This window comes from Macrosteles quadrilineatus, unplaced genomic scaffold (assembly GCF_028750875.1).
Source record: "Macrosteles quadrilineatus isolate MER2022 unplaced genomic scaffold, UCM_ALF_1.0 Scaffold_60__1_contigs__length_738512, whole genome shotgun sequence".
Lineage (NCBI taxonomy): Eukaryota > Metazoa > Arthropoda > Insecta > Hemiptera > Cicadellidae > Macrosteles > Macrosteles quadrilineatus.
In genome coordinates this window covers 94,130-119,701 of record NW_026542653.1, presented here as the reverse complement: position 1 = coordinate 119,701, position 25,572 = coordinate 94,130, and the positions used below count along the sequence as shown (strand labels likewise).

Below are 25,572 nucleotides of genomic sequence, written 5' to 3'. Positions count from 1 at the left end.
TGTAAATTTTGAAGCTCATTTTTTGTGTCTAGTTCATAATTGGTGACACTGATCGCTAGAGTCAACAAAATTTTGTTTCTATTATTTAAGTGTTACCTAATTTTATTATTTGCGCTTTATTGTTTGGTTAGGGGGTGAGTTATTGTTTGGGATTAGATTGTTTTATTTGGTAAAACAAGGCTTTGAATTACTGGGAAAAAAACAAGAAACAAATTATAAACTAAAAACTACCTCTACAAAGGACTGGACAGAACTCACAAAAAATTGTCTTTAGCTGATCCAGAAGGATGAGAAATCTAAGGGAGTATGTTTTAATGCTTGTAGTTTTGGTCACCTGACCTAATCTAGTTACAGCAAGATCAGATAAATGGAAATGTCGCTGAATCTTAAAAAAAAGTAGAAAATCATACTCAACCATTGAAAACTGTCAAAATATAGATATAAAATTAAAATATTATGTCATAGAGATATTTTATTTCAAAAAGATATGCTATTTATTTGGACAAAAGGGGTTAGTAGCTTTTTGCTTTTGCCCTGTTTAACATGTTCCGGCTTCCAAAACCTTTGCAAAAACAAAGAGTAATTCTAGCAAGAGTACATATTTAAAAAAATTATTGTTAAGTTTGTGTAATAGTTAGAACTATGCAAGGATCCTAACAATTAATAGGTAATTGCTAGTCATGATCAAAAAGAATTATCAGCGACCTGGCTGAAGAGCTGATAAGCAACCATTAATTTGGCGAGTTGCTGTAATATTTCATCTAGGTTCATTGGGCAAGTAGGGTACACAATCTTCGAAAAAAGACGGAAAATATATAAATATGCTTTGTGTTTCAAATTATATGATTCTCTAGCTTTGATGTTCTTATCATCAGTTTACAAGCATTACATTTTTTAATTGAAAATAATGGCATTGAAAAAAAATTCAAACTCATTACTGGACGAAATAATTGTTCCCTTCAATCATACATTTAAGTTAGATTAAATTAAATCACACCAAAGTCTTCACAAATGGAATTTTATATCATGTTCTTAACAAATGAGATCAACAGGCTGATTATTTAAACACTACACATAATTGCCTTAGATTACTAGGGCAAGATGAAGACATCTTGGTACTTTACAATATTGAAGATAAAATTAAACAACACATAAAATATACCTGTAAAACAATTATGGGCATTTATATACCAGGTTATAAATGTGTGGTATTCTATAAAGAACAAATAATGAATGATATTGTAAAATTAAATGATGACAGTCAGCACAGCATATTCATTCAAATATTTGACCTAGACCCAGAAAATAATATATAGGCTAATAAGTTTTCTTCGTACATAAAGCCTAACAAAAGTGACTTGATTTTTCTTTTGATATTCTAGGTATGTACGGTACTATTAAAATATTCTCTTATTTAAAAAAAGGACATTTTACTCCTTCCATTTGATTTTTTTATGCATGGGAAAACAATAATAAATAACCAAATAAATATGACAGATTCTAGCCTACATAAAAATTAACTGTTGGTAAAAACTGTAAGAAAATTATAATCTGCATTGGACGTAGGAAGTGTATAAAAAAGTTTTTTATTTATAATAAGAATAAGAATGTATATTATATACAGGGTGACAAAAAAGTCTGGAAACGGCTTAATATCTTTTTAACTAAATCCGTTAGAAAACTCAAAACTTTCACATAAGCTTACATGTATGAAAACTAATTTTTGCAAGCATTACCATTTTTTTACCATCACCAGGGGACGGCCCATGAGGAGTAGGTACATAATCTTTAATGTAAGCATAGGTTGATATGCACATCATTTTAAAGATCTGGTCAAGTGGAGTTCATTGTCGGAAACCGCGTATCAAAAGGTTCATCTGTTACAAAATGGCGGCAGTCTAAAGTTCTTGCGAAAAATACCTGCACAGGCCTTAGTATTGGTAAATACTCGTACTAAACATTAGCTTGAGAGCTGAAATTGTATTTAAAGTCAACTAGCTCATATACTAAGTTTATTCGATCTTCAAATCAAATTTATCCGGGTTTCAGATTTCCCGGCTAATGTTGACTATGAGTATTTACCAATACTAAGGCCTTTGCAGGTATATTCCGCAATAGTTTGGACTGCCGCAATTTTGTAACGGATCAACCTTTTTTGACGCGGTTTCCGGCAATGAGCTCCACTTGACCAGACCTTTAAAATGATGTGCATATCAACCTATGTACCTACTCCTCATGGGCCGTCCCCTGGTGAAGGTAAAAAAATGGCAATGCTTGCAAAAAGTAGTATTCATAGATATAAGCTGATGTGAAAGGTTTGAATTTTCTAACGAATTTAGTTAAAAAGATATCAAGCCATTTCCAGACTTTTTTGTCACCTTGTATATTGAAATGTTCTAAAAAAGGGATTTTTAGGAGAGAAGCTACAAAATCACTATTTTTTACAACTTTTTTGTGGACTCCTAGTTTGTGTTTTCCTGCATTTTTTCAATATATTTACTTTTAACCGATGTGGTGTTTTACTGTCCTCAACTTTAACCTTTTTTTCGTTAGCAGTTATTTCACTTTCTCGATTTGTATTTTTCTTTGGTCTCCCTCTTTTTCGCTTGACTTCTGACTCTTTCTTCTGACTATCTTCAACTACAGTTGCGTCTAATTTTGGGGGCGAGTCATCTCCTTTATTAGAAATATTGGTTTCAACTTCAATAAATTTTGCCTTTTCAGTAGCGTCTTCATAAAACAGTAAATTTTCCTCTTCTTTAGTTCTGGGGGTTGCTATAACACTTCTTGTTCCTTTACTAGGTATAGTTTCTTCTGACGCTAATAATATTGTTTTGTTACTTTGTTTACTTGACGATTTGTTACTTTTTTTACTTGGCAATTTGTCTGTAATCTTTCTCGTGTTTTTACGACGCTCAGTTACATCTTTTGTTTTAGATAGGTTCTTTTCTTCTTGCTCAAAATGTTGACTTCTTTCGGTGGGTGGATTCAGTTTCTTTTTCTTGTGCCATCCCCAAAGGTAAGTAGCCTTTTCATCAGATTTTGACTTTTCTTTTTTAGGCTCTGGAAAGTGTACCTCATCAAAGAAGTTGATAATAACGGCATGGATATGTTTACACATTGTTTTATCAAAAGCATACAACCTACAAGAACAACTAAACTTGTGAGCACAAGTACTACATCTATTGCAAAACAACACACATGGTTGGGAGTTACAACTGTTTTCTTGTTGTTTAGTTACAATAGAGAAAATCTTTTCAGGATCCTTGGTAGAGCTGACACGCCAAGATAACTCTGACTCTTTAGAAATCGCTTTTGGATTGATTTGCAAAGCAAGTATATGATGGTTTGGTAACTCTTGTACTTGTTTTTGAATTTTCACTTGACGATGACATTGATTATCATTAAATAATTTAAGCAAATCCTGCACAGTACTAACAACGAACCTTTTATCAAGGCCCAATTGTTTCCTATCGATGATATCTTCTATTTCATCACTAAGACGTTCCATGTTTAACTGGGCGTGAACAGCAATGCTCTTTTTCCCATAACACCCTGCCCAAACAGCTTCAGATCCTAAGTATTTTAGTGCAAAGTGGTTACCAAATTGAAATGTCAATGGGTTTGTTAAAAGTTCAAAATCAACAAAGTCTTTGAGATCCCTAAAGGACATCTCTTCTGGGGATTCTAAATAGGAATAGAGTCGTTCATAAACAGATTCCTGAATCTCTTCATTAGGTATGTTGACCAAGTTATCCCTCCAATCTTTGTCAACAAAACGATTACTCCACAGATGACATGGTTCTTCCCCAGAATCACTTGTGAAAACAACATTCCAGGCTTCAAAAATCTCTTTTCGGTCATCAGTTAGCACAGCTTTGGCTTCAAGTTCAGGTACATTTGTTTTCACACATGCAAAAAACAGCTTGAATTTCTCCATGCTAAGATTAGTCGAAACCACAAAAGCTATGGGTATAGCATCATTATGACTATCAGCAACAATCAATGTAGCAAGATGAATATCATGTGTATTTTTAGTTTTGTTAGGCCTACTGTATACAACGTATTTGTCATCCTTTGTGGTATAAGTGGGAATGTAAAATATCTTTGACTGTCCGTATTTCTTTGCCATTTCAATCTGTCCTACTGTCATTAGGACAAGAGTGAAGTCGTAGTCTGCAGAATTATTAGAAGCCTGTTCCTCAAAGTGTACAACTGGAGTGTGATCCGATTCACTCATTAGTGACACCCAGCTGTTAATGTTGCTGCAAGTACAGTTTGTTGGAATACCGCTGGTACTCTTAGGTTTCGCCCTATATGACTTTTCAATGTTTTTAACATCCTTGAGGGTAATTAAATTGATTCTTTCAACTTGCGAGCTAGTTGATGACCGAATGTTATCAAGGATTACATCACGAGGGAGACCTTTAGCCAACTGTTCAACAATGTTAATCTTGTCAGTTTTTGTGAGTCGCAGTCTTTGGAGGTCGTTGTCATGACCGTAGTGTGTGGCACACACCTTCACTTCCACTTCACCGTTTGCCTTCTCTATACATGTGATTGAAGCTGTGCAGTGGTGATTTGACTTGGTAGTAAATCTCTTCTTGCCGTTTTGTTTCTCTATACTTGTTCGACAAATTGGCGTACCAGATCTACTGCAGTAGAAATATACAACTCGAACTCCCTCTTCTCTTGGTCTTGATCCAGATTTCTTAACAAATCGAGTGTTTTCTTGTTTTTCAAATTCTTCTTTCCACCGCAGGAACTCTAAAAAAATACATTTTTAAGTAAAATACTTACTTGACAATTCTTAAAATTCTCTTATTTTATACTTGGTTTCCGTTTAAGGAAAGACTGTAGACCAGGACTGATTTCTAGAATGAAAGGACAGCAGCTAGCTTACCTAAATGATGATCAGGTAGGTAACATAGTGCTATGTATATTATAGCCTACTAGACTTTTTCTTAAGTAAGCCAGCTAACCCTTTATAAAAAAAATCATAATAGAATACCCTTACATCGCTATTTTAAGACAGCAACACACCATTGTGTTCAAGATAAAGCTATATTAACGATATAGCTCATCTTGCTCATATTAAGGCTATAATTGTGTCCGAGATCAATTTAAATAAATATCTTAGTGTCCAAATATATATATATATACTAGAGAACCCGTGCGGCTCAATGAGCCGCATAGTATGAAACATAACGCCGAGGAAGACATAAGCAAGAGGAAGTTATGCTTAAATTACGGTAGGTAACTGCAATAAACATAGTATTTCTACAAGTTCTGGACATCACGGTACACTCCTAAAAAAGTAGTACTTGCACCACGTCCAATAGCTCAGCGCTGTCCCACGACAACACAATGTGAGTACTGTTGTACCATCTGTAGTGCATAATAACCTAACATAACCCAACTAAACCTAATCCTTACCTTGCTCCGTATGCAGGAGCTCTGGTCCTCATGCAACACCCCTTAGCTATTGGAGGTTTTAGCAATTTTCCCTATAGGGAAGTAGCTATTACCGTAGGTCTCATGGTAAGACCTAGGCCCGGGACCGATTTACTTTTCCATTTTGATGTCCCCAGAGGCCAAAAACACCATTCGTTCAAATTTTTATATATGTATATATACAGGGTGGCTGAAAAGTAACTACCACCCCCCCTTAACTTTTTAACCATTTGAGATATTTGAAATCCGTTTGCGGCAAACTTCTAAGATGTGAGGGGCTACAATAGTTATGGTAAATTTTGAAAATTTTACCCTTAGGGGTAGCGGGGGTAGGGGGTAGCTCAAAATTTTCAAATAGCAAGTATAGTCGAGTTTGGTATCGTTTTATAGGTCTTGACAAAACAAAACAGACGACGTAAAGAAAACTAAAATCGGCCCACTAATAACAAAATGGCGCCCTAAAACAATTCAAATCCAATCATCCATGATAATGAAAATTTTCGTTAAAAAGTCTTTTAAGAAATGGTAGAAAAAATTACCTTTTATTTGATGAGATGCTCGAATTGCTTTCCCTGTACCTCCATGCAGTAGTACAATCTCTGTTGAAACATGTTCCTTACATTTTGGAAAGTTTGATTGTTTATTTTTCTGCATTCTGTTTCTATCCGTAGTCTTAATTCTTCGAGGGACCTTGGCTGTGAGGTATAAACCGTTGACTTTAAATGTCAACGGAAAAATCTAATGGAAAAAAATCTAATGGAAAAAAATCCCCATAGAAAAAAATCTAATGGATTTAGGTCCGGTGATTGGGCTGGCCATTCAATACTACCTCTTCGACCAATCCAATGATTAGGAAATTCAATGTTCAGTGTATCCTTTGCATCCCTAGCATAATGTGGAGGAGCTCCATCTTGTTGAAAATACACGTTATCTCTATTGAAAATTGGGTTTCCATCTGGTGTTGCAGTTGTTTCTATTAAGTTGTTAATAGCTGGAATTATTTGTGTGATTAGCATGTTATTGTATGCTGTGCCATTTAAATTACCATTTATGATAAAAGGACCTATGATGAAGTTACCAATGATTCCAGCCCAAACGTTTAGCCTCTGCGGGTGTTGAGTGTGACTTTCTCGGTACCAGTGGGGGTTCTCTTGCGCCCAATACCTACAGTTATGCCGGTTAACGTGTCCGTTAAGTTGGAATGAAGCCTCGTCACTAAAAACTATTTCGAAAGTAGAGATTTCTCTAGATTCCAACTTCTGTGTCATTAATTCACAAAATTCAATTCTTCTATCAAAGTCATCTTCAGACAGTTCCTGGACTAACGTGATCTTATATGGATGGAATTTGTGGTTTTTTAAAACTTTGTTCACTGCCCACCTACTTATATTATGTTGTTGCGCAACTCTTCTTGCAGATTGCTGAGGATTAACAGAAAACTCTGCTAAAACTCCTGCTTCTGTTAATTCACCTGTGCTGGGCCGACCGGATCTGGGCTCATCCACAACACTCCCTGTACGATGAAACTTTTTTACTAGATTAGACACAGCTTTTCTAGTGATTTGATGTTCAGGATGCCTTTCGTTAAAGGCGTCAGTTGCTCCACTGTAAGTGCCAGTTTGCCCAAACAGTAAAACAATTTGCACTCTTTCTTCTAACGAAAAAAACATGACAAATTACAAACCAACATACAACAATCAAAAAGTAGCAATAGTGTAGGCCTGCAGTTTGGTTATGTACGATATGGGCAGTTCTCAGTACTGTACTACTGAACTTTCACCTAGAGAAAGAATTCGACAAACAAACAAAAAAGGAAAATGGACAGAAATAACTGATAACAGCAATTATGGAGTTTGGGATTTTCCAGGCACTGTTTACTGACCACGCATCTTATTAGCAATGATCCGAAATAGAAAAAAACTTTGGCTGGATACAAATTGAAAGAAATTAAAATTAGCCTTTTTTACCACCAAATTGCAATTTTCTGATAAGGATGTCATTTATTAAAAGTATTTTTTAGCTGCCATTTCGTTATTATCTGGCCGATTTTAGTTTTCTTTACGTTGATTGTTTTGTTTTGTCAAGACCTATAAAACGATACCAAACTCGACTATACTTGCTATTTGAAAATTTTGAGCTACCCCCTACCCCCGCTGAAGGGTAAAATTTTCAAAATTTACCATAACTATTGTAGCCCCTCACATCTTAGAAGTTTGCCGCAAACAGATTTCAAATATCTCAAATGGTTGAAAAGTTAAGGGGGGGTGCAAGTTACTTTTCAGCCCTCCTCATGGTTCTGTAGATTTAAATTGTTTTAGGGCGCCATTTTGTTATTAGTAGGCCGATTTTAGTTTTTTTTACGTCGATTGTTTTGTTTCGCCAATACCTATAAAATGATACCAAACTCGACTATACTTGCCATTTGAAAATTTTGAGCTACCCCCTACCCCCGCTACCCCTAAGGGTAAAATGTTCAAAATTTACCATAACTATTGTAGCCCCTCACATCTTAGAAGTTTGCCGCAAACGGATTTCAAATATCTCAAATGGTTGAAAAGTTAAGGGGGGGTGGTAGTTACTTTTCAGCCACCCTGTATATCTATATACAGAGATTTTATATATATATATACTAGCTGTAACCCGCGGGCTTTGCCCCGTTTAACTTCTTAATTTTCAAGATGATCTCGTTCGCATGGCTCAATCACGTCCTGGTTGAAGTTCGTTCGCTACGCTCACTCACCTTTAGGTTGGAGCTCGTTCGCTACGCTCACTCACCTTTAGGTTGGAGCTCGTTCGCTGCGCTCACTTGCCTTCAGGTTAGCTCGTTCGCTACGCTCACTTGCCTTCAGGTTAGCTCGTTCGCTACGCTCACTCACCTTTTTGGTTGCAAATTAGCTGTTGTCATAAATGTAAAAGAAATAATAGTGCTGCACCCTGTTGGTAATCCTTGTAACTTTAATGCTATTGAACATCATAGAACAGAACCAACTTGTTTAATTGAAACAGCTGTTAAGATTCATTAATTCCATTTCTCATAAGGTTAACATGGGAAACTCCAGAGCCACTGGGGCGGAGCCTATTGGACGGATCACGAAATTGATGGTGTATAAACCTATTCCATGACATTCTACACGTATGTACCAAGTTTCGTGGCAATCGGTTCAGCGGTGTCCGAGTTTATCACCCCCAAACAAACAAACAAACAAATATATATACAAACATCCTCTTTTATAGATATAGATAGATATGTGTCCATCCGCACGATAACTTGAGTAACTTTTGACCGATTTTGATAAAATTTGGTATGAAGGTGTAAGGCGGGATAAACTTGAACGAGTTCGCGAACCAGCATGATCGGACTATGGGAACGGGGGTTAATGGGGGGTTTTATGGGGTAAAAATAGGTTTTTCCCATTTTTCACCTAAAAAACATAAAATTTAGCCATTTCTTTTCAAACCATTTTGTAGAGCTTAAAAAAACAAATAATTTAGAATATTGAAGTGTTATTATGCGCCTAATGGTTACGGAGAAAATTAAAAAAAAATTTTATTTTAAATTCCTATGTTATTCTTATGGAGAACAAGTAAACTGTTGTAGTTTGCTTGTTTATGAACACATTTTGATCAAATTTGGAAAATATTTTTATTTCTTACTAACTATTAACATTTTACAAAAAAAAAAACAAATAACAGTTTTACCCTCCCTGATGCAGCAAACCTAAGTACTTGTTAAACTATTTTTATTTAAATCGGAAATAAATGTTATATTTTTAAGTAGAAATTTAATGTAAATCCAATCAGGCAAATGGAAATTTGCTTAGTCTGCAGGTTTGCTGCGGCGGGGGTATTTTTTTTAACAGAGGGCCAGGCTTACAAGTCACCACGGGATTGCATCGCAGCTAGAACAGCTTATTGTGCACTTAGAGGAAATCGTGTTATTATTCCATTTAAGCTACAACCGAAAATTCTCCAAGAATTACATTCAACTCATGTAGGAATAGTGCGGATGAAGAGTCTAGCAAGAAACTACTGCTACTGGAAAAATATTGATACATATATTGAGAGTATGGTAGCAAGTTGTAAGGCATGTTGTGAGAATTAGAAAAATCCAGAGAAGGCTCTTTCCTACCCATGTTTGGGAAATACCAAAACGCAATTGGCAGCGAGTCCACATAGATTATGCAGGACCTTTTCTACATCACAACTTCTTGATTGTTGTAGATGCTAGGTCAAAGTGGCCAGAAATATATCTAATGAAAAGTGCACCAACAACTGCCACTACTATTCATCACCTCAGAGAAATATTCAGTCACCATGGCCTACCAGAAATATTGGTCAGTGACAATGCTACAATTTTCAAATCAGCAGAGTTTCAAGCATTCTGCAAACGCCAAGGAATAAAAGACAACGATTCATTGCACCAGGAAACCCATCTACAAATGGCTAAGCGGAAAAATTTGGCCAAACACTCAAGACAAAACTGAGGTGCATGCAGTTTGAACCGGGCACTCTACATGAAAAACTATGTGCACTATTATTTCGGTACCGAGCTACACCACTGAGTACTGGTGCATCCCCAGCACAATTAATGTTTGGCAGGAACTTGAGAACAAAGCTAGATCTCTTAAGGCTTAGTGAAAATGACAAAAATGAGGTTTAACAACCAATATTTAACAAACATTACAATATTGGCGAGAGATTTCATTTAAGAAATTATGCAGGATCAAATCTGTGGAAATTTGGAACTGTGGTGGAAAGACTAGGGCGACTTCACTACCTTGTAGAACAGGATAAAGGGTATGTAATCAAACGGCACTTCAATCAACTTCGAGCTTGTGAAGTGCCAAAAGATTATATTTCTTACAAAACCATTCTACGTAGCTTTCATTGCCCCAAACAAGGCAAGGAAGTCCAAACAGCCGATGTGACCCAATAGCCAAAGTACCACCTAGGCAAACACATCGAACTTTCATATTCCGAAACACCAATCAAAGTTGCTCAAGACAACTGCCATTCATGGGAGAATCAAGATATGGCATGTTAAGTAAATTGATAGGCAATTCAGAAAGTTCACATGATACTGAAAATTTCATAAGTAGCACTTCAAGTGGGGAAGGTACTGCAGTCTCTACAACATCGAGTCCTACAATGACCTTTATGCTTAATACTGAGACAAAAAGTCCAATACATAACGAGGAAGTATCAAAAACAAGCAGCCAGCAAGAGGCACAGGAGCCGAGTACAAGCAGCCAACAAGAGGCCCAGGAGCTGAGTACCAGCAGACAACAAGAGGCCCAGGAGCCGAGTACCAGCAGACAACAAGAGGCACAGGAGCCGAGTACAAGCAGCCAACAAGAGGCACAGGAGCCGAGTACAAGCAGCCAACAAGAGGCCCAGGAGCCGAGTACCAGCAGACAACAAGAGGCCCAGGAGCCAATTACAAGCAGCCAGCAAGAGTCACAGGAGCCGAGTACCAGCAGCCAACAAGAGGCCCAGGAGCCGAGTACCAGCAGACAACAAGAGGCCCAGGAGCCGAGTACCAGCAGACAACAAGAGGCCCAGGAGCCAATTACAAGCAGCCAGCAAGAGTCACAGGAGCCGAGTACCAGCAGCCAACAAGAGGCCCAGGAGCCGAGTACCAGCAGACAACAAGAGGCCCAGGAGCCGAGTACCAGCAGACAACAAGAGGCCCAGGAGCCAATTACAAGCAGCCAGCAAGAGGCACAGGAGCCGAGTACAAGCAGACAACAAGAGGCCCAGGAGCCGAGTACCAGCAGACAACAAGAGGCCCAGGAGCCAATTACAAGCAGCCAACAAGAGGCCCAGGAGCCGAGTACCAGCAGCCAACAAGAGGCCCAGGAGCCGAGTATAAGCAGCCAGCAAGAGGCCCAGGAGCCGAGTACAAGCAGCCAACAAGAGGCCCAGGAGCCGAGTACCAGCAGCCAACAAGAGGCACAGGAGCCGAGTACAAGCAGCCAACAAGAGGCCCAGGAGCCGAGTACAAGCAGCCAACAAGAGGCCCAGGAGCCGAGTACCAGCAGACAACAAGAGGCCCAGGAGCCGAGTACCAGCAGACAACAAGAGGCCTGGAGCCGAGTACCAGCAGACAACAAGAGGCCTAGGAGCCGAGTGCCAGCAGACAACAAGAGGCCCAGGAGCCGAGTACAAGCAGACAACAAGAGGCCCAGGAGCCGAGTACCAGCAGACAACAAGAGGCCCAGGAGCCGAGTACAAGCAGACAACAAGAGGCCCAGGAGCCGAGTACCAGCAGACAACAAGAGGCCCAGGAGCCGAGTACAAGCAGACAACAAGAGGCCCAGGAGCCAATTACAAGCAGCCAGCAAGAGTCACAGGAGCCGAGTACCAGCAGCCAACAAGAGGCCCAGGAGCCGAGTACCAGCAGACAACAAGAGGCCCAGGAGCCGAGTACCAGCAGACAACAAGAGGCCCAGGAGCCAATTACAAGCAGCCAGCAAGAGTCACAGGAGCCGAGTACCAGCAGCCAACAAGAGGCCCAGGAGCCGAGTACCAGCAGACAACAAGAGGCCCAGGAGCCGAGTACCAGCAGACAACAAGAGGCCCAGGAGCCGAGTACCAGCAGACAACAAGAGGCCTAGGAGCCGAGTACCAGCAGACAACAAGAGGCCTGGAGCCGAGTACCAGCAGACAACAAGAGGCCCAGGAGCCGAGTACCAGCAGACAACAAGAGGCCCAGGAGCCGAGTACCAGCAGACAACAAGAGGCACAGGAGCCGAGTACCAGCAGACAACAAGAGGCCTGGAGCCGAGTACAAGCAGACAACAAGAGGCCCAGGAGCCGAGTACAAGCAGACAACAAGAGGCCCAGGAGCCGAGTACCAGCAGACAACAAGAGGCCCAGGAGCCGAGTACAAGCAGACAACAAGAGGCCCAGGAGCCGAGTACCAGCAGACAACAAGAGGCCCAGGAGCCGAGTACCAGCAGACAACAAGAGGCCCAGGAGCCGAGTACCAGCAGACAACAAGAGGCACAGGAGCCGAGTACCAGCAGACAACAAGAGGCCATTGTCTGCAATATAGTAGAACCCCTCGTATCCGACCTCTGCATAACCGACTCTTCAGGTTATCCAACCTAGTGACCGACCGCCAACTTGTTTCCTGCTTGGAGCGATAACGCAAGGCACGTTCCGTTAACCGAATGGCTGATCGCCGGTGTTGCAATAATGACCGCTATAGCCGAGGCTGCAAAATGTGCTTACAGGTGCTGTGGTCATGTGAGATGATTAAATTATGCTTACGGGTGTCGCTGCGGTTACGCTGCGGATTAGCACCGCAAGGTATGCTCATGTGTGTGGCCTTGGTTACGGGAGACTTAGTCACCGAGACAGCAAATTATGCTCCTTCCGATATTCGATCTTTTGCCCATTACCACCATGGCCCAGTCCTTCACAGTCGGATATGAGGGGTTCTCTGTATGTCACTTCAGGAAGTATTATTTGGCTAAGGAAAGTAGACATTAAGCTTACCACTAAAGCTGTTAAAATAGTTGACCCTGATGTCCATGCTAAGTCCATGCTCTTCTACTAGATGGAGTTGTAGTTTTTCTTTGTAGCTACATCTGAATGAACAGCCTTTTTCCAAACAGCGTATATTGGTTTTCTCACCATGGTTTATGTTGTGTATTTTTTTCATGTGGTTATATCTTCCCGCATTTTGATTAAACTTCTTGCCACAGATCAAACACACAAATAGTTTTGTTTTACTGAAATGAACATTTTGCTTTAATTACCATGAAGTGTAACCTACAATGTTTATAGGCCTACTGTCAAGAGTCAAGAGATGTATTGTTCTAAGAACACAAATATTACAGTGCATAAGACCTTGTCAAGTATAATTATTAAAATAATAAAATTAAATATCACAGATTTTGAAATGTTAATACTGTACTCTTATATTTTAATTCAAAAACAGGCCAACAGGTCAGCAATACTATACTGTTATTACATAAAAAACAAACCATATAAAAAAAACACAGGTAACAATACCTGTCATTAAAAAACTAGACGCTTATATTTTACACACTTTTTGTTCTATTAGTTCATTAACAAAAGAACTTTGTAGGTAGACTATGTTCGATTAACACATTTTTGACAGTACATAGTTAATACACATCATTAAATATCCTCCTATTCACATACCGGTACCGGTAGTTAACTTATTTGTATTATTAGTATGGTATATAGCCTAGAATATATATCATACTAATAATATGGATATATACTGTTAGGTAGGTACTGTTAAAAATTACAGCAATCTATTTTAAAACTACTAGACGAGTCACTTAACGGATCCCGTCAATCACCATTAATCATAGAAGGCAGCAATAAAAATGCCATGGGACCTAAAATAATATTTTAATCTTCATTTAGTTTAATAAGAAAAATAATTTATAAATAAAAAACTTGTTTGAAACAAAACGTAATTGTAAATAAAAATAATTTATAATTATGTGGAGAGTATAATTATATATAGTATAATATTACTTGTACGATTTAAAATTAAAAAACGTGGGGTGCATGCAATAGATAATACAATTTCACCTATTGAACTAATGTATTATTATCAATTGCAAGCACCCCACGTTTTTTTGTTTTAAATCGTACAAGTATTTATACTCTCCACATAATTATAAATTATTTTCTACTCTTTAGTGTGTTTAAAAATGTTTTGTTTTAAAAAAGTTTTTTATTTATCAATTATTTTCTACTTTTTAGTTTTTAATGTGTGTGGATGTTAAATCTATTTCAAGCATCTAGGCCCTATTACATTTTACATTTACATTTACATTTATTGTTGTCATGAGAGCCGAAGCCCCCTGACTGCATACCCGGTACCTATCCTTTAGGACATACCCGGGCCCCATGATGTAGGCCGAAGCTTACGCATCAACCTTTAGCACATCATGGGCGGATGACTTAAGGTCATCAGGCTCGCCGGCTGCCGAAGCAGACCCTTCGGAAGGAGGGTTGCCCCTCAATCCTAACCAGGGATTCCGGCTGCTTGTTTAAGCGTCACTCCACCTGGGTTCCACTAGGTCGGGACCTAGAGGTCCATGGTAGAGCGCCCCGACGCATTTAGTGCAAGCAACACTCGGGACCTATCTAATCCCTGACAGGCAGAACCCGCCATCAATAGCCAGGAGGAAGGGGACCATCAGCACGCTGACGGGGGGAACCCCAACCTCCCATTTACACCGCTGCCCGATCGAGGCCTTACCCATTGCTGGGAAACCAGAGATAACCAGAGCGATAGATCCCCAGATACCCCTGGCGGGCTCGGACCCAGCACCCGATCTACTTCGTTTGCCCGTCAGACCCAACATCACTGCCAGGCCATCAGGGTTTCCCAAAAGGAGGCAGGTATAGAAGTGGGACCCACCCGGATGAACCTATCCACCAGAGGTGGCGACACCCTTGACTCAATTGAGGTTCCGGGAAGAACCCCCCACACTCAAGATAACCATACCGTCCGTGCTCAGAGACAGGGATTGGTTTGCAGAAGTACCTACAAACCGTTGCCCTCACACTGCGGAAAGTTACGTTGCCCTTGAGTGTCCCCGTGAGCTGCGGGTACTTGCCCGTTTTCACCTCCAGGAAAGGTTACTTCCAAAGTCGAGGATTTGCCCACTGAATGCTGGTCGCACACAACAAGCAGGCCGAAGCCCAAAGTACCACAGACACAGGTAGGTTAGAGATTATGATGTACTTCCATCTCTCCTAGAGCTAAACACCCCTCCATCCTGGATAAAGGAATGTCACTGGGACCCAATGCCCAGTCGTCCATGTCTGTGGCCAACTTGAAAATGCCGATACCAACACGGAGCATTTACCTCCCCTCTGGGGATCTAGGCCCTATATCAGATTAAGACAGAGGCATGTGGGAAATCAAAGGTTTATTTGAGTTTCTTTTCATATAATAATGTATTAGATTGAATGTATGGCCTACATACTAACTATACATAGGTATATCAATCTATTTAATTTATTGTTTACTTTTTAGAATACTAAATACATAACAATTTACATTATTAACAAACACCTTTATATTTGCAATCAGATTGTATGTCTTTATTTTGTAATTTTTGTTTGTATAAAGAATCTCTTGGGAGCATAACCTGTACCTCTTAACCTCTGCTCTTCGAACTGTCAAATTTAAGTATTTACAGCTGACTTAAATTGATATATGGGTCATTTTCAAATTAGATGCAAATTTTGATTTAAGTGTTGGTTAAATATGAACTTAGCTTTAAGTCCTTTATTCTTATAGTCAGAGCTTCCTTAAATAGGCTATTCATAAATACCATCCAATGCATTTTTTTCGAGTTTACTTTGTAATTTTCATTTTTTTATTTTTTTTGCAAATGAGGTACACTCAACATGTCATGAGTGCTACTTTAACAAAATATAATAAAATACTATCATAAATTTAAAAAAAAGTTAAAATATATACACCAATGTGTTATAAAACGACTTGTATTAAATCTTTTAATATTTAAAAAAAAAAATGTTAAATGTATTGAAGTAATTACAATTTTTTTGTCAGGAGTGTTACCCGTTAGCTAAAAAGCTAGATTATTTTTAAATTTTCTCAAGATTCAATACAAATGTTCTTACATATTTCTTTGTGGGTGCATCAAAGTCCCTTATACATAGAATTACACAATTTAATTTACAATTTAAAAAGTTTTACTACTGATTTTTGTATTATTTATGCAAAGTAACACTCATGACGGTAAGTAACACTCCTGAAATAGATTAAGGGGAATTGATTATTTAAAAGCCAGTTTACAGCATTAAACACAGTAGTTTATTCAGAGACAACAAAATATTATTTTGTAGTATTCTTAAGTTCTAAATTTTCATTGTAGCCTAATGTTTTGTTTAATTCTTAAGTTCTCTGTTTAAACTGTAATTAAACCTTATTAACGGTGTTTTATATAAAAATTAGTTCAGAGATATGAGATCCTTAATTTAAAAATTAAAATTGAACTTAAATCATTGGGGTATTAATATAAAAAAATCAGAATGTTTCAGGACTGTAAAGTTGCATCTGATTTGAAAATGACCCATATTTACATTCTTTCAAAATGTAAACATGAAAAATTTGGAAGCCCATGGGGTGTAGCCCAAGGGAAATATGAAAATGAAATGATATAATACTGTATTGCATTGTCATCCATTTGTGAGCTATGTTTCAAATTTCAAGTCTCTACCTCATCGGGAACTTCGTTTAAAATTGATATCAAAATTTGTAGGAAAGTGAGCTAATAAAAAGAAGCTCATGGGGCGTAGCCCAAGGTAAATATGAAAATTAAATGATATAATATTGCATTGTCATCCATTTGTGAGCTATGTTTCAAGTCTATAGCTCATCGGGATGTTAGTATAAAATTGATTGCAAAATTTGTACCGGACAAGAAAGCGAGCTAATAAAAACGTTTTAAAAAAGGAGTTCTATGTCAAAGAATTAAAATAAGAATAACGCTGAAAACAAACTTTATTTTAAGAACAAACTAAAACTTAAATTATTTTCAATTGTTTCAATTTATGGGTAGGTACCGGTAGGTATGGTGTGCTACGATCAATAATCATAGGCTACCATATGTTTTCATTCATAGATTCATAGCCTATTTAATGTAGGTACAAACAAAAGTTAGGAAGAAACTAACATTATGCTACAATTAATTGTTTCAAAAAATTTAGGCGGTTTTTGGAGAGTTTTCCCCAACCACTTTTTTTCTTAAATTGCAGCTGATTGATGGATGATGAATAAATGTTTGTATCTAACAGCTAATTAAAACCTGAAATGTTGAGCTATTGATTTGAAGGTTGGGTAAAGTGAGTGAATGGGTACTTAGATTTCTTCCCCTAAAACCACCATAAATTTTTAAACAGAGTAAAACCCAAACTCATGATAAAAAATTGCAACAAACAATACAATAAATAATAATGCTATAAACTATTAGCAGCATATAAGTTAATAATAATAATTTCCATTGTTATGAAATTAATTTAGAGTACCTACCTACTAAGGTATTTATGATTTGTTTATTTGTTGACAGAATACCCTTTTCACAAGTACCGGTAGCTAACTTAAGTTGCATTTAGGCTAATTACCATAGGTTAAATTTCAATAATGACAACAAGATAGAACTTTTTTGTCCTAGGACGCTAGACACAAGCCTAGAATTGTTTTTCATATTACTTAATTCAGGCTAGACCTAGGGGTTATGGCATTATCACTTAGATAAAATCCATTGGTGATTTGGTGGGATTTGAACCCGGGACCCCAGGAACCGGGGTCCCGCGCTCCAACCAGGGGTCTTTGGGGACCAGCTCGCTCCCCAAGATAGAACATTAAGTTAAATGTGCATAACTTCTTAACCCTCCAAGTGTCCATAGTAATGGTCTTAATGTCCGCCCATTTATCGCGAAATCGCAGGGTTTTATTAAAATGTATCTTAGAAACTTAAAAACACTCTAAAGTATACTGTTTTATTTATCATTTTGTTTTTAGAAAACTATGGGCTTTAATGTAATACCTATATAAAACATTAGCCTACAAAAAAAATTTTCAACAATTTTTGTGGGGTTAACATTTCTCAAAAATTATAAAATAAATGAAAAAAAAATTATGTTTGCGAATAAATTTATAATAATTTTTGGTCTACAAATATTTCAAAATAGCCACTTTGTTCTAAATTTTGTGAGGATTCCAAAAATATAACAATATACGGAAGTAGGTTTGTAAATAAATAAGTAATGGGCAGGCACGGCCCTAGGGACCTTGCCGCCCTGGGCAAGATCGGCGACCGTCGCCCACCATATGGGGGGTATGGAATACTACCCAGCAAGAAAGGGGGTTCCAAAATTTGAGAAAAATAATTTCTCTAAACACTATTTTTAAGCGTTTAGGAAGTGAAATCTGGTGTTAATACTTAGTAGGTACAATTTTATGCAATTTTGTACTTATGTAATTAAACTTTTTGCTTTAATTGCATGTGGACTAGTTTTTATTGAATTTATTTTTTAAGTACTTAGGCTAGGCTTTTTGTTATATGATAAATTTTTTGACCCATTTTAGGTTGAAGGGGGGGATATATCCCCCTGACACCCCCCCCCCCCCCCCCGTATCTACACCACTGTCCCGCCTAATTGTCCTCCTGGGCTCCATCCCTTCCTTGACCGATCGCCGAATTATGGTGTCTCCCTGAACTCTTAATTATGTACCAAGGGTTCTAAGTGTAAATTGGACATTTTTAAATTATTTTCATTTCATAAGCTGGTTTATGTTTACAGTTGCAGATAGGCCTATCAATTATTTTTTGGTTTTTGTTTAAAATCTGACCTAAGAGTCGGCAGGACTTTCGGCCATCTTGGATTTCCCCAAAACGGCAATGTTATTAATTGTTGAAGCAAATTACGACATTGCTTATTAAAATAAAAAGTAGCAAAATATCTCATTTTTGCAACCCCTCTCTCTCGGAGGGAAGGGAAGCCCATGCTACCAAAATAACCAATAATAAAGTAAACACAACGTCGTGGGAGGGGGCAGAAACTAGAAAGAGAGAGAGAAATACGTCGAGGTCAATCCCAACCGCTGAAATGTTGCTTTGACACTGTCACTCGTCCTGGGTAACGTCGTAACGTGGTGGCGACGGTTGTTCGATACACAAGCCGAGTGGTTTGTTTTTATTTTTGGGCTTAAATTATAATTTTAAATCAATGTGTGAATTGCCGTTTATCTTCTTAGGCTTGTTCTTAGCGTAAAATGTAATATAGATAATTGTACTCTTCACATTCACTTAATGAATTTATGATTTTATTTGTATTAAAAATTTACTGTTCCCTAAAATTTGTTTGTTGCCCTGGCTCTGCCACCCCAGTTCCACCGCCCCGGCTCTGCCGTTCCGGCCCCACCGCCCCGGCCCCGCCGCCATGGGCGACCGCCCGGTCCGCCCACCCCTGGTTATGGGTGAAAAACAGATTTCGTACATTTAGCGTTAGCTAAGAATGCATAGCCTAACCATAGCTAGGAATCTGGCGGATCATTTACATCAATATTACTACATACATACTTCTTCAGGAGTATCAACCAGCCCTTCAAAATCACTTAACATCTTCTTATAATGCACCACTTATATCACTACTTTTTATTTTTAACACTAAAACAATGATAAACGTAATAAAACACATCAGTCATCGGTGCGAGGTTAACGAAGTTATTTATAAATACGCACGTCATCTGTCTGCTGTAATATTTTCGGAACTAAAATGAAAAGCGTCTAGAAACAGACATCGGGAGAAAGCTTAGGGCTGCACTTTACTTTAGGTCCTCGAATGAAACAATCGAATAGCCTAATCGATATTTTCATTCGAATGAGTGTAGGACCTAAAGTAAAGTGCAGCCAAGCTTAGAATCTGCCGAAAACAACGATACCAATCTCGATCCAGTTCAATCTGATTCAGTCAGTCCCAGAGCCTTTGCCGTAAACGATGTTTGTGTGTCGCTTAAGCGACGCATAACACCACGGCGGGTGTGTTGTGCGTCGATTACGCGACGCTTAACACTCAGAGGATTAACTGGGCATACTATTATACATAAGTTAAAAGTGAGGTGATAGCGCATGGTGAGCGGATGGAGAAATGGTGGTTGAAAGGTTGTTGCTTGTATCAAATGACTCAGTACAACCGACAGAGGGTTTTAAACAGCTTTATTTAGGTACCTAGTCCTTAGTACCTAGCCTATAGTCCTAAGTAAGTAAAGATAATTAAGTTGACTAGGTAATTTAGTCATAAACAAACTAATTGACTATTAAATTAACTATAAAACAACTTTGTCTGCTTACCTAAATACCACATCTCCATTGTTTGTATTCTCTTCTGAAGCCGGACTGATTTCATTATTAGATTCCACCTTTAAGCTGTCTGAACTGATTTCATTATTGCCTGAACTGATTTCATTATTAGACTCTACTTTTAAGCTGACTGAACTGATTTCATTATTAAATTCCTCCCTTAAGCTGTCTGGACTGATTTCGTTCTTAGATTCCTCCCTTAAGCTGTCTGAACTGATTTCTTTATTAGATTCCTCCCTTAAGCTGTCTGAACTGATTTCATTATTAGATTCCTCCCTTAAGCTGTCTGAACTGATTTCATTCTTAGATTCCTCCCTTAAGCTGTCTAAGTCAAGGTACAGTTTGCTGTTGCCTTCTTCACTACCAACCACCTCTAAAGGTTGAAATAGTTCACCAACTTCTCCATCATTTTCAACAGATTCCATGTTAAGTTGTAAGCTTCATAAATAAAAGATCAAAGATCTCACTTGACTAATTTATAAGGTTCGTCTGTGCAAAAAATGCGTTGGTAAATTTGCACAATTTATAGGCCGTCACACAAATAAAGTTACACTCCCAGATTATGTTAATTATTATTATGCGGTGCAGTATCCTAACTAATTATTATTTACATCTAATGTTTTTTCACAGATGTGAAACAGTCAGTTTTCACTAGGCTACTTGGTATTTACCAAATTACCATCACGCTGAAAGATGGGCCAGGAATAATACCGGTTAGAAATTAGAATATATGCTAAGAAACAACAATGCATCAATCACTGTTTCTTACATTATACCTTTAACTAAAACTTTATATTATACCTCCAAACAAAATTGAGATAAGTAGATCACTAGCACTAAGGGTGCGTTCACAAAGAAAGCTGGTTACAAGTAACTTACTTTCAGCACTTGTTCCAAGCGCTTGAGAATGCTGTTGTGTGTTCACAACAAACGCTTGCATTTCAAGCTCAGTGTAGTCTCAGCTTTGGTTGAGACAATATCTTCCTCAAGTGATAAAGAGTTATTTTTTTATTGAAAATGTAGAATTAAAAGGATGTAGAATTAGGAAGGTGTTCATGCAATTAACCGCGGAAGTTAATCACGTTTAATTACATCCTCAAGAAAATTTAATGTGTTTTAGTGAAGTTTTGGGGGGATTGGCAAAAGCAACCTATCCATGCACCAGAACGAATTTTGGGTCAATAATAAAACCTAAAAAATACTTGAAGGGAGTTTTAAACACCCTATGTAGCTGATTAATTATCATGCAAATAATATTGTGAGATATATTCAAATTTTTTAATTTTCTAGGTAAATAAAGTAAAAGTATACAAGTTTCATCTATAAAAAATCCAACACAACACTTAATTAATATTAAATTAAATGTGTTTGTCTATCGTATTAATACATATATGTTATATTTGTCCTATTGGTTACGTTATTGAACATTCTAGGGAAAACCCACAATATGTGGGTAGTATATTTTTTTGGAAATTGGAAGCTCTAAGAGCTATCAACTCATCGACATCCATACTGCACTACTGACTGGTTCGGTCAACAAGCGCCGGAAAACAAGTACGAAACGTTCTTGCGTGCTTGTCAGAACTTGTAACAAGCGCTTGCTAGCCGGCACAAGCTTTGTCTGTGAACACACACGCTTGATACTATGTTAACTTTTCTCACGCCGGTTCGAGCTTGTAAGCGCTTGCCAACAAGCGCTTGAAACCAGCTTTCTTTGTGAACGCACCCTAACGCCACTAACCACTAGCCAAAGCCAACAACGGACAAGAAGAGGGAATAATTGTAAACAGTAAACACTAAACAGAACTCGAACCAGAGCAGACCATAGGGTTGTTGGTCCAGGTTTGCCAATTCCCCCACCGAACCTGCCGAAAATACCCACTTTTACGCGTTTAATAGAATCAGATTAAATATTGTTTTTGTCAATGAGTATTAATTGTAAGATTTATTATAAAATATCGCAAAACAAGTTTGTAAGTTATTGGTTGATCTGGATTTCAAATAAAGTAAAATAGTGTACCAGAGAAAATTACAAATACATTCTGTTGTATATTCCTGTATCTCAAAATATCATATTCCCTGTGGTTTATAACGACTGTAAAGGGAAAATATAAAAAATAAAGTGCATAAGAGGGTCTAAAATATTTAAAATTACCTCAAACTTTTTTAAAGGATGCTGTGTAGGAACAAGTTATTTGAATTCACTGTTTATTTTACTTTTATGATAGTATACTAGATAAAGGATGCACAAAAACTTTTTTGCTTAAGAAATGAATCATCGTCATACAGTCGTATAAAAATGCTTACCTCCTTAATAGTAAATACAACCACGGCCGCATACAACTGTGAGTCATTGGTTAAAATTATGTTTTTAATCTAAACAGTTTCTACCCAGTGGCAGTTCTCTTGTCATGGGGGGGGGGGGCGAACGGTGGTTTTCGACGCTAGGAGGGTGGACCGGGGTCCCCCGGAAAATTTGCTATATGTAAAGCCGTTTTGTGAATTTTTTTGGCAATTTTTAACGTCTGCTGTGTCTAAAATCCACCTTAACGATTTTATGACCAAACTAGCTGTTTGCCCGTTCTACGTACACGGGAAAATTGTAGTAAGTTGAAACGGCTGGGTTCCATATTATCGACAACCGTAGAAATTGATCGAAAAACTGGGACCCCACGGTTGAAACCATATTCAGAACAGGAGTTGGTTTGCATATTAAGTGTGCAATTTTCCAGATATGCTGGCAAAACTATTACTGTATAGGAATACAAATAAACCTTCGCAAATGCAATATCTGACAGTTTATCAGTCAAGCATTCTGGGGGTAAAATTCCGGGGGTAAAAATCCGGGCCGTACACTCTAGGTTTTTATAATTTGATGTGTTCTGATTAAATTCACAACCGTGAAAATATATGTTTAATTCCGCGTTTAATCCATCGAGCTGTTGTCACAAAACTCAAAAGTTCGTGGCCGGAATTTTACCCCCTGGTTTGTGACGTCACGTTTGCCCAGGGGGTAAAATTCCAGGGGAATAAAAATCCGCTACCCCAAAATACTACCTCAACCTCACTACTGCACACTTTATTCGGGTTGAAATTTTCATTAACAAAGGTGCTCTTGTCTTTTCCTCCACGAAACACTGAGAAATAAGGACATTAATGCGTTTAACAACATACACACACAAATACAGAATTTAATTAGTGGATTTGAATACGCTTTAACCAAAGCAAAATACAAACAAAATAATTATTTGAAAGTTTTGATAGTGTCATCAAATGTTATGATAATCATTTTTAGGCCTAATCAAACTGTAAAATTTGCGTAAAGCCATTGGCAAATATACAAATAAGTAATTAAATACACAGTCCACAAACCTTTTATACATTAACAACGCCAAGCTTTAAAAGTTCATGATGGTTTGCTAAAAAAATCGTTCACTAATGTTTGATCATTTTCATAGCATAAACCAACATTTTGGAGTCCAGACAGAAAACACAAAAATTATACATTAAGACATCAATTAAGGGAATAAGAAATAAGGTGAAGCACTAACGATAATAGTTGTAAATAGTGATGTGTTTGTACGTAAAAATAATTCTTATATATATCTTATATATATTCCACCGGCTCTAAGGAAAAGTAGCAGTACCAAAAACCAACGTTTACATTGAAGAAAAGAACTATATAGTACTTTTGACCAATTCAAACTGTCCTTATAATAAAACTGTATTATAGGTCGATTCGGATTCGGCCTCGGCCAAGAGAGAGTGATAGAGACAACTGACAGGTGACGAGATTGACAGTTCAGTTCAGGCAAACAGTGAAAGAGCAAATGAATAGCTACTAGCTAGTCCACATAACAATCCTCAGGTTACAACTTAGATAAAACATTTTATCTATGATAATTAAAACATACTACTTGGTTACAACGACTAATTGTACAGTATTATGACGACAGAATACTATAACAAAACGGTTTTATACTAAGATTAAAGCTGTATACATTTATAATTATACTCGTAAAATAAAACCATAAACTTATATCCTATAGCAACCAGATCATTACTTAAAACAACAACATCATTCCGTTTGGGCCCTCTCATCTTTATTATTTAAAAATTGCCTTCTCTCCAATCTTGGCAGCAACCTTATTATCACGAATGGTATTTTTATAGTATATTATGCATACTTTTTGCGGCGGATGACATTTTACCGGGGACTATTGTTGTTCCCACAGACATTCAAACAGGCAATCTTAAATTTGATAAAATAAACATTTGACTAAACAACATCACCCTGTGAAAATGTCTACCTCATAATAATTAATAAGAACAAGGCTGTCGCGCTGCACATCAACTTCCGAATCAATAATAATAATAACATAACCGATGATACATCCACCCAAATAGCACACATTGTTGGCCCAACGTAGGGAAATGGTCGGGATGGTTGGTAAATGCATTGATAAAACATGAGGAGTATGTTTTATCTATGGTTTTATAATAAGCTGGTAAATCCCTGACAGCTCATGTCTACAGTAAAATGAATAATTGGCTCTGCTATTATGAGTAAGTTCGTGTGTGACACCAATAAGTTTGAACTACACTAAGTTTAATATTAAAGATTAGAGATACTAAAAATAATATTTTTGTTTAAAATATTATTTTTTAACGGTACAAGAATAGGCAGATTTTTGTCTGCCGTGCTTTTTAGGATTTGACAGGAGAAAACATTTGTATATGTATATTAGCCAGTACAGCATATTTTTTCTAGCCCAGGAACCAGGGTTGGCATACACCTGTTTGGTTATATAACCAAACAGTAAAGCACAAATCATGAAACTACCCCAAAAGACCAAAAATAATGGAAACAAAATTTCGTCGACACTAGCGATCAGTGTCACCGGACATTAACTAGGCTCGAAAAACGAACTTCCAAATTTACAATGGGATGATTGTCTACTTTTACTTGTGTTGGTGGTTAGGTTAGTCCATGATAAAAAATACTGAATGGATGAACTATAACGATTACACAAGTTCCCCGATCTACGTGTATGATTGCTTTAAGTTGTTTGTGATTTGTTTTGATAAAATAAGATTCATCAACATTTTTATATACATCACATTTACATTTTGAATAAACATACATTACAACCTGCATATATTTAGATAGTGATTGTTTATACGTATAATCCTGCCTTAATGTACTGGCTTAATATAAACACAA

At 37.5% G+C, this 25,572-nt stretch overlaps 1 protein-coding gene across 1 annotated transcript; it reads right to left on the bottom strand.

Annotated features, from left to right (window-relative positions):
- Window positions 1-2,379: 2,379 nt before the first annotated feature.
- LOC128981960 (uncharacterized) lies at window positions 2,380-21,198 on the bottom strand. Its single transcript, XM_054400963.1, has 3 exons — window positions 20,340-21,198; window positions 12,958-13,193; window positions 2,380-4,767 (listed from the first exon to the last, which is right to left on the bottom strand). Exons 1-3 carry the CDS (start codon window positions 20,771-20,773, stop codon window positions 2,435-2,437), a joined length of 3,003 nt encoding a protein of 1,000 aa, XP_054256938.1. The 5' UTR covers window positions 20,774-21,198; the 3' UTR covers window positions 2,380-2,434.
- Between the last annotated feature and the right edge of the window lie 4,374 nt (window positions 21,199-25,572).

What these genes read in the sequence shown, in the direction of transcription:
- LOC128981960 (XM_054400963.1), bottom strand. Translation starts at nt 20,773, where the DNA reads ATGGAATCTGTTGAAAATGATGGAGAAGTTGGTGAACTATTTCAACCT. An exon ending in AATGGAGATGTGGTATTTAG is followed by an intron (nt 13,194 to 20,339) that starts GTAAGCAGACAA and finishes TGTTCATTTCAG; the next exon opens with TAAAACAAAACTATTTGTGT. An exon ending in CTATTTTAACAGCTTTAGTG is followed by an intron (nt 4,768 to 12,957) that starts GTAAGCTTAATG and finishes GTATTTTTTTAG; the next exon opens with AGTTCCTGCGGTGGAAAGAA.